Here is a 10,085-nt window from a genome sequence, read left to right as displayed (position 1 = left end):
ATTGAATGTAAATAATTAAGAAACCTTTATTTTATTTTATTTATCAAAATTTTAATTTTAATAAATAAATAATTTACAAGTAATTGAATGTATGCAAAACGTAAAACTAGTTGCCTATCTCATATTGTTTTTCTGAGTGAACCGGGTTTTCTTAGAGTCCTATCAGTGTCGCAATTCGACCCAACCTACTAGGTTAGACACCCGTACTTAGTTGAAAAACGGTAAGTGCTCCTTTAAAGGAAGGAGGATCCCCTGTTATCTGTTCCTTCGCCGGTACTTCACCTCCCTTTGTTAGGGTTTTCCCCTTCTGTTGTCTTCCCTCTAGGTTCAGATTCGAGTAAAAATTGCTGCTTGAAGTTTTTTCGCTATTCAACATGGCTGGCGATCCGATGCCCAACAGCAACAACACAAATGAGCAGTCCTCTAACAAAGCTCCTTCGAAAGATCTGAAAAAGAAGAACGACGAGAAAAAAGAGGAAGATTTGGTGAGCTTCTACCGTTCTAGTTTATTTTTGGGCTTCCGTTCGTTCGGAATTAAATTCTGACTGATTTATTTAATTGTTGGGAATCTGTAGTCGGACGAAGATTTGGCGTTGAAACAGCAGCTGGAGCTGTACGTGGAGAGAGTTCAAGATTCGGACCCGGGAGTGCAGAAACTAGCACTTGAAAGCATGAGGTACCCTTTTTTCGAGAGAATATTTGACTATGAATAATTACTGATCTAGTACGTTCGTTGTAAAAGTTCAGTTTTTGGCTAAGGCCAACTTATATAACATAGGCTTAAAACTGAAGAACTTGGTCTTTGGGCAATTAGGCGTTTCCGCATTGACTTGACCCATGCTTCAGTTGAAAACTTTGGCGTTTTTTTCAATCGCTGTCTTTTTTTTCTCCTCGTATGTTAGATTTATCTCGCAACAGTTTTGGTTTATTTCCTGTGACAAAAGTTGATTGTTACGTCTTAGATTGTTTGTGTAGACCCAGCACGAGTTACCCTATTTTCTAGTAGATTGTTCCGGTGTCAAAAGCAGTTTTGGTAACAATGGTTGTATCGAATTCACTTAAACGAGTGGCCCTATTTTCTAGTAGAGCCTGGTGGAGGATATGCCTTTGATTTTAAAGCTATGTGCTACTTTATGTTTTAAATATGAGACTCTGCATTGTGTATACTCCGCACAGCTACTTTGTCAATCTGTCTCTGTGAAAGTAGAGGATACTGCTGCTTTAGAAAAAAAGAAATTGGAAGTACTTCCTTGTTGCTTACTTTACTTGAACTAAGCTCCATCTAATTTCTTATTTTGCTCAAGTATGTAGTGATGTTTGGATTAAAAAAAGAAGAAGATTTCAGTGATGTAGAAACAAAATGAAGTTTCCATCACCATCTATTGATAAGCATGCATTCTATGTGTGCTCGCTCTTAGATAACCAGTCTATTTCCAGTGATGTAGAAAAAGAATGTGTAATTTGCAAAAGTACTTACTGGTGGAGTATCTGAAAGAAAGGAGTTATCATGTGAAGTTTTCAATAAGCATATATTTTTGGTGTGCTGGCTCTTAGATAACAACCTATTTTCAGTGATTTACAAAATAATGTGTAATTTGTGAAAACACTTGCTGGTGGAATATCTGAAATAATTTTGTGATATGGTACGTACTTGAAGGAAGTGAATTTGACAAGTAGGCAAAGATGAGCTTGGTAGATTACTTGAGAGCTTCTCCAAATTCTAGAATATCACTACCGAGCAAAAGCAGTATAACTGTAACAAAAGTAACCAAGAGAGAGGGAGAGAGTCATTCCTGCGTTATTTTCTGCAGTGCTACATTTTCCGGAGTTGTGAATGTAAATAGTTGAAAGAGGGTATTTGAGTTAAAAGACATACACGCATAGTTTGTTGTGATTTTTTTCATGTGAGATCTTCTCAGTATCCTGTAGAACCTTTTGATATATCATTTTCCTCTCTCGTTCATATTTCCTCTGCCATGGCCAATATCTTTTTGAAATCTATATAGCATATTTAGTTTGAAGATTAGCTGCTGGCTCCTTGTTTCTCTTCATAAGACAAAAGGCATGAATGAAATGGTATATAGCTGTACAAATATGGTGCATCTGTCTGTCTTCTTTCCACTTGAATATTGGTCATGCATGTTAATCACAACTTTTTGGGGCTAGCAAATCCACTTAAAGAGTTTCATTGCTTTTTTATTTTTTATTTATAACAATGGGAAACAAAGATTTTATTACGAAGAACTCCAGAGGAGAGAAGTACAACAGCCATATGATAGAACATTTTAATACCAATTGCTTATGATTTAGAAGTTTGTCTATGATATACTTTCTTAGCCTTGGTAACCTTTGTTAGTTCTGACTCTGGATAATCTTTTATTCCACAGGCAAGAGATTCGTACATCAACTAGTTCAATGACTTCAGTTCCAAAACCATTAAAGTTCCTTCGCCCACATTATGGCGCTCTCAAATCCTACTATGAGATAATGGTTGATTCAGATGTGAAGGTACACTGCAGTATTTTAGTTTTGGTGCTGCCGTATGTTACTGTTAGAAGCTTTAAAATGCTTATTTTAGTTCTGGTATTGCAGAAATATCTGGCAGATGTGCTATCAGTTCTGGCTTTGACTATGTCTGCCGAGGGAGAAAGGGTATGCAGTAAAACTTGCATTAATTTGAAATTGCATCACAGTTACAGCTACAAGTAACCATTTAAAGGAAAAAAGTTGGTCTCACGTAACCTAATTTTATTTACTGCTCTTTTTTTTGTCGTAAAAGTTTTGATTGCAAGGAGCTCTGCTTAATATGTATTTCTTGTATATGTTTAATTTGTTGAAGGTCCACAAGAAGCTTATGTTCGTTTATGTGCATGTTAACAGTCTGTTTTTTATTTCATGTATCTTACTTTGACCCTTCAAAATTCCTCTCTCTCTCTCTCTCTCTCTCTCTCTCTCTCTCTGTAGTTATTCTGTTTTTTGTTTGGGGTGGAGGAAGAGGATTTAGCTGTTTCATTTTTTTTTTTCAGGAAAGCTTGAAATTCAGATTGCTGGGTTCTGAAGGGGACATAGGATCATGGGGTCATGAATATGTAAGGTGAGCATTTAAGATATGAAAGCTACAGTTTTCCTGGCTTCATTTTCTAGGTATTGCTGGAATTATACTCTATGCTGGCTGGGGTGAATAAGGCTCAGTTGGGTGCTTGTAGGTGGTAATTGAGACTTCACTTTATTGATGTTGGACTAGTTCCCTCACTTTTAGACACTGTTTATGCTGTCACAGGGTGATCATTTTCTTTTTCACCAATTTCCCATTGAAAATTTTTCCTATTGGAAAATTATTCCCTTTGATTGGTTTTCTTGTGCTTGTGCCACCATGGGTAACAACTTGAAGACTAGAGTAGCTTTTTAATTTATTTCGCCCACCTTTTTCCATCCGATTGTTTTTCCAGGCCTTTTAACTTATTCTTGGAAGAAGAGAAGTTGGGATGAACTGTTTGCCCTTTTTCAGTTGGTTGTGTATTGGCACAAACACACCCACCCTTACTTTGGTGTTGCATTAACATTTTGAAATGACCACAAGTTTTCCACAGAAGAGGTGTCTGAGTGTTCTGCCATGGTTGCGGTTGCTAAGTGGACTGCTGCGATGATTATTTTGATCAATAGTATTCAATACAGAAATGGAAGAACCATAAAAGTAGAAACCCGTTTTGGCCTTTGGGAAGCAAATGTTAGTATTGATATAATTATTTTTAATTATTTAATGGATATATGGAAATACTAGGAAACATATAAGTCAAATGTCAAAGATCTGGTGAGAGAAGCACAGATTGATAAGAAAAGAAAATAGGACTCCGTTTGGATGGTTTGTGCATTTAGAGGAGGAGGCATATGCACCAATGAGGAGTGTCTTGTCCTTCATATGGATTAAGGAAAGACACATGAAGAAGGATGACCTAGCATTAGAATTAGTGAGGATAGCTGAATGGAGGAAGTTGATGAAGCTGTAGCAATGATGATGTTAGTGTGTTAAAACGTTTTTGTTTGTGTCTAATTGAGAGCTGACATACTGCAAACCTTAATTATCTTTTTTAAAGATAAAATTTAACCTCAGCAAGGGTACTCCCATTGTCTCGAAATCTGGGTTTATATTGTCAGTTATAGCACTGGCCAAAGCAGATGGTTCTTGTATTCTACTTGAATCATCTGGTTTTGTTTTGTTCTTGTTAAGCTATATAGTTCTGATGTTACTGCCTACTTTTAAATTGGTTGCAGTTTTTCTGGATATGTTGTGTTTGCATCAATCAAATCTTCTAACTCTGAATTTGAATTTTAATTGAAAAGGCTCATTGCCTACATACTCCTAAAATATGTTCCAAGTACCTACATGCTTTAGAATTTCAGTTAATACCTCTTTACCCTGAAATATAATTAAAAAAAACTGCATATTCCTGGTATTAGGTTCCATTTGTAGACTCTAATGAAGAATGGAAATAAATGCTATAGTATCTCTGACTGAATGCAACCCCACATTAATGGTCTGGAACCCACTTAGAGACCAATTATCACTTGTTTAACATATGGTTTATAGGTAATTTCCACGTAATATTTTTGGGTTCATATTGCCCAAGTGAATGGAATTGCATTATATCTGTTTTTTTTTATGTTATGGTTAGAACTAAATAGTAGTAGTCTCATACAAAGTATGCAAGTATTTTTGGTGATGTTACAAAGACATGCAGGTATTAATTAATTTAAAACCTAAAGGATGTAGATATTTATGGTGTTTCATGGTTGTATAGGCAGCTAATCTAAAACAACCTGTAATTTGTATTTCTTAAAACAAACGTTACTGTGTACAATTGAGTAGTCTTGTGTATTGATGGTTTTTAGTCAGGGGTCACTTCATTCTTTTGTATCTCATTAAATTATCCATTCTTCAATTCCTGAACGGTGTTAGTTCATGAGGAATCTTTCTTGGACCATAAACATATTTTGAGAGAGGTTTTGTGTGGTTTTGAAGTTTGTTCATTTCAGGGTGCATTAAGCATTTATAACCATGTCATGAGAAAAATAATACTTTGAGCAGCTTTCTCCTTGTACTTTTTTTTGTCAGGTATCATTTTATAGGCTATTTAATTGAAACCTTTTTTCACCTGAACTTGGTATGATCAGGAACCTCGCTGGTGAAATTTCACAGGAGTTTTCAAAACGGCAGGTATTTTTGCTTTTCTTGCTTTCTTTTGGCTTGAGTTCCCCTATGTTAGTGGTGGTTTCATTAAGGAAAGGCCAAACAACCAAACATACAGTTGTTTAGCTGTTCTTTTTGTCATTGTACAGCATCTTGATGATGAGCCTTTTGATGATCTTATGGATTTGGTACAACAAATTGTTGCTTTCCATATGAAGGTAAGTCAACTTTTTCTCGTGATCATGGTTTTTTCAGCTGACATTAGGTAATTCCATTTTCCTTTTATAATAAAACTTTTCGCTTTCTGAATATATATTTTTATTTGTAAAATAGCATAATGCTGAACCAGAAGCTGTAGATCTTTTAATGGAGGTAAGCTTCATCACTGTTTCTATTTTTCTTTTTTTATTTCTGAGGTAGGCCAAACCTTGTTTATTTTTAAGCTCTTTTCTAGGTTGAAGACCTTGATATGTTAGTTGATCTAGTTGATTCTACAAACTACAAGCGAACATGCTTGTATCTCACTAGTGCTGCAAGGTAAGTATTATCAGAAATTTGTGGATACTTTTGAATATCATAAATTTTTTTCTCAATGTAAAGAGTTTTGGATATGCTCTTTGTGCATAAAATAAAGATTTAACCCTACCTGATGGCTGGAGGATTCAAAATTACTTTTTGGCTTGTTGTAGTTGGGTTTGTATTTTCAACATTGCTTACATCTTTTTTCTTGGTTATTTTATTTGGGGAACAACTGAAGCTACCTTCCAGGACCCGATGATATGCTAGTTTTGGATATAGCATACACTATTTACCACAAGTTTGGGGAGTATGCTAGTGCAATGCGTATTTCTCTGGCCCAGGATAACATTCAGGTGACTGTCATTAGAGTAATATATTGATTGGTCTTTCAAGTTACAAGAGCCCTAATTTTTTATATGTATGAGTTCATTAGTCTTTCTGGTGCTTACACCTTGCTGTTGGCCATCTTTCTACAGAATCTGAAGCAGGTATTTGTATCTTGTGATGATTTGGTACAGAAGAAGCAGTTCAGCTACATAATTGCTCGCCATGTATGTTTCTTGTGTTTATTTAAACATTTTTGACTTACTTTGGTATGTCATGACGATTGATTAGTCTTTGTAGGGCTGATGTCTTGGAGCTTTCTAATGTTGTATACCTGACATCTATTAGTAGTTCTTTGATTGTCATGTCCAATTTCAGTTTTACTTACATTCTGTTAATATTGATTTTCTTTCTGATATTACAGGGCTATAAGCTTCTGCTTGATGATGAAATGGCCGAAAATGACGATGACAGAGACCAACTGCAAGAGATCATTAATAATACCAAATTAAGTGATGGTTATTTAACTCTTGCTCGGGATATTGAAGTCATGGAACCTAAATCTCCTGAGGATATCTACAAAGTACTGTTCTAACATCTATATGTTTATCTTTTTCAAAAAGAAAATAAAAACCTATTTGTTAATAGAGCTTTTTCACATCCTGAACTGGAACAATACGTGATCTGTGCTTATTTTTTTCTTTTTTTGGTGAACCTAGGTGCATCTGATTGATGGACGGGCCAGTGCTGGTGCCAGTGTAGATTCAGCGAGGCAGAACCTAGCTGCTACCTTTGTTAATGCATTTGTGAATGCAGGTTTTGGCCAGGTATACTTTTAAGGAGACTATTGTGAATTTTGTTTGTTTTTTTCTTTGCAAAATTCTCTTCTGCACTTCTTTTTACCTTTTCTTCCCCAACATCTCATAATGTTTTTTTCTCTGCAGGACAAGTTGATGACAGTTCCTTCAGAGTCTTCCAGTGGTGGTTCAGCAGGAAGCTGGCTTTTCAAAAACAAAGAACATGGGAAAGCCAGTGCTGCAGCTAGCTTGGTATCTTTCTCGGCTTTATCTGCTTTCTGCCTTGTTTTTCCCTCTTTCTGTTGTATTTATTCTGGAAAATTTTTTTGTTGGTATATGACATAATAGCATATGTTAACACTTGTAGTAATTGTCTGCAGGGTTTGATTCTTTTGTGGGATGTTGACAATGGTCTTGCCCAAATTGACAAATATTTCCACAGCAATGATAACCATGTTATTGCTGGAGCTCTTCTTGCAGTTGGAATTGTAACTGTTGGAATTACAAATGACTGTGACCCAGTGAGCTAGCTACAACCTCAGCCTGGTCGTCTATTTATTTAATTTTGAAAAATTTGAAAATTTGTATTATTCATATTCAGGCATTGGCTTTACTTGGTGAGTACATTAATAAAGAAGATTCAAGCATAAGAATTGGGGCAATTATGGGCCTGGGTCTTGCTTATGCTGGTTCTCAGAATGATCAGGTGAGAATGCTTCTACCATACTTCCTTTAAAATTTCCAGGAAACATGCTGGTTTTATTTCCATACCAACTTGTATACTTAATTTGCCAGGTGCGGAGGCTTTTGTCTCCAATTCTAGGAGATGCAAAAGCGCCTCTTGATGTGATTGCATTCACAGCTGTCTCGTTAGGGCTGGTGTATGTTGGTTCGTGCAATGAAGAAGTTGCTCAGTCCATCATCTACTCTTTGATGGACCGCAGCGAGTCTGAACTTGGTGAACCACTTGCTCGGTTTCTGCCATTAGGTCTTGGCCTTCTGTACTTAGGAAAGCAGGTAAAACAATTGCCTTGGTTGCTCTTTCTCGAAGTTGTAAGATTTCTTTTCCCTAGTTATGATGATACCTTTTATTTATCTATTTATTACTATTATTGATAACTGGGGTTCTTCCTTGGCTTAGTGATTATTATTAAGTATTAGTTGATTTGACTCCTTTGGTTCTAAGCACTTGTTGTCAATGAATAAATAAAGACCAGTGATCAAGTCCTTTATTTTTTCATACCTCTCAAAAGGAAGTTTGTAACACTGAATGTTGTTTGTTGCCTTGCAGGAAAGTGTAGAAGCCACAGCCGAGGTTTCAAAGACATTCAGTGAAAAAATCCGGAAGTATTGTGATATGACCCTCATGTCTCTTGCTTATGCTGGGACAGGAGATGTACTCAAGGTACATCTTTCTTGTTGTGTCTGAAAAATGATACTGTGCATTGCGTTCTAAAATGATCAGTTTTGTACAGGTTCAAAAGCTTCTAGGACATTGTGCACAACATCTTGATAAGGAGGAAACTCATCAGGGGCCTGCAGTGTTAGGGATTGCCCTTGTGGCCATGGCTGAAGAGCTCGGTCTTGAAATGGCTATCAGATCGCTGGAACATCTTTTACAATATGGGGAGCAGAATATTCGGAGAGCTGTGCCCTTGGCTCTTGGTCTTCTCTGCATATCCAATCCGAAGGTTAGAACTCAATACTGTTTTCCTTAAAATAAAATGTTATTTCAACTTAGGTTTGTCAAACAATTTCAATAATATGAGCAATTGTGAATGACTCCCATACTGATTTGATTTGAAAAACCCAATATTCGTACTGTTTTGTATGATCAGGTCAATGTTATGGACACCCTTAGTAGACTTAGTCATGATACAGATTCTGAAGTGGCTATGGTAAGCTTTGCTGTGCTCTGTACAATTTTGTTGTTCTTGAGGTCCCAAATTGGATAAGATTTTGTGAAAAGCAAGTTATGACTAATATTTATTTATTTATTTTTTCAGTCAGCTATTATTGCTTTAGGTTTGATAGGAGCAGGCACAAACAATGCCCGAATAGCAGGCATGCTTCGAAATCTTTCAAGTTATTACTACAAAGAAGCAAGCCTCCTTTTTTGTGTGAGTTTCTTATGTTCAAGGTTCACTTCCCATGCTGTAGCTTTGTCTAGCTTTTACTTTTTCAAAAAATTAAGCCTGATTACATGTGCAGGTTCGCATTGCTCAAGGTCTGGTGCACCTTGGAAAGGGTTTATTGACTCTTTCACCGCACCATTCTGACCGGTTTCTACTTTCACCGTGAGTCTATTCGTACTCGCTTTGTGCTTTATCAGCCTTTATATTTTAGTGATCTAACAGATTGTTTTGTGCGTATACAAAATGCTCTCAGTACTGCACTTGCTGGGCTGATATGCACCTTGCATGCTTGTCTGGATATGAAATCTATCATCCTTGGAAAATATCACTATGTCCTCTACTTCCTTGTACTGGCTATGCAGGTGTGACTTTGAAAACCTCTATTTTAATCCCTTTATAATGTGGTTGGCAATGTGGTTGTTTCCTGTTGGTATGGTCGCTGATTCCAGTTTCTCTCCTACAGCCACGGATGCTTATGACTGTTGATGAAAATCTCAAGCCTCTGACAGTACCTGTTCGGGTGGGTCAGGCTGTGGATGTGGTCGGGCAGGCTGGTCGTCCGAAGACCATCACTGGATTCCAAACTCATTCCACCCCAGTTCTTCTCTCGGCAGGAGATCGAGCTGAACTAGCTACCGAAAAGTAAGTTGATGATAACATAGTTTTTTTTTTTTTTTTTTAAATCTCTTCCATCGGCTTTAGGTAGGAGCTCTATTTCTTAAATTCTTCTGAGCACTTTGTGCGCATGCAGGTACATTCCTCTTTCACCTGTACTTGAAGGGTTTGTTATCTTGCGTGAGAACCCAGAATATCATGAAGAGAAGTAAATTATTATTGGGCATCACATATGCATCACTTGGGAGAGATCCACTGGACGGGCCTGGCAGATTCTTGAGCATAGAGTAAATATTTGCTGCGAAGTGTGTAATTTGGAAATGGCAACTTATGCAGTGGTGGTTCTTGTTCGATGTACACGAATTAATTGTATCTTTTGGGCCTATGGCAGCTAATGAATATTTATAATAGACCGTCTAGGAGATTTGTCCGCAGCTTCTGGTGGGTAGCGATAAGAGAATTTCAAGATTTTGATTTTATTAGGGAAAACACCAAGATTTCAGTCAT

The 10,085-nt window shown here is 36.8% G+C and overlaps 1 protein-coding gene across 1 annotated transcript; it reads left to right on the top strand.

Moving 5' to 3' along the window:
- Positions 1-248: 248 nt before the first annotated feature.
- Positions 249-10,012, top strand: LOC137944323 (26S proteasome non-ATPase regulatory subunit 2 homolog A-like). Its single transcript, XM_068789974.1, has 25 exons — positions 249-485; positions 576-676; positions 2,388-2,508; positions 2,593-2,652; positions 3,027-3,094; positions 5,173-5,215; positions 5,338-5,406; positions 5,522-5,560; positions 5,643-5,725; positions 5,946-6,060; positions 6,184-6,258; positions 6,456-6,614; positions 6,751-6,858; positions 6,976-7,080; positions 7,209-7,349; positions 7,430-7,534; positions 7,624-7,845; positions 8,120-8,233; positions 8,304-8,519; positions 8,667-8,726; positions 8,835-8,948; positions 9,040-9,125; positions 9,217-9,325; positions 9,427-9,605; positions 9,715-10,012. Exons 1-25 carry the CDS (start codon positions 375-377, stop codon positions 9,788-9,790), a joined length of 2,679 nt encoding a protein of 892 aa, XP_068646075.1. The 5' UTR covers positions 249-374; the 3' UTR covers positions 9,791-10,012.
- Positions 10,013-10,085: the final 73 nt, after the last annotated feature.

The sequence above is a fragment of the Aristolochia californica genome, unplaced genomic scaffold (genome assembly GCF_029961685.1).
Source record: "Aristolochia californica isolate CCGP_79_NKW_82.1479 unplaced genomic scaffold, dmAriCali1.0.hap1 SCAF_11, whole genome shotgun sequence".
Lineage (NCBI taxonomy): Eukaryota > Viridiplantae > Streptophyta > Magnoliopsida > Piperales > Aristolochiaceae > Aristolochia > Aristolochia californica.
Note: the sequence above shows the minus strand (reverse complement) of the source record. Positions and strands in the feature narration are given on the sequence as shown.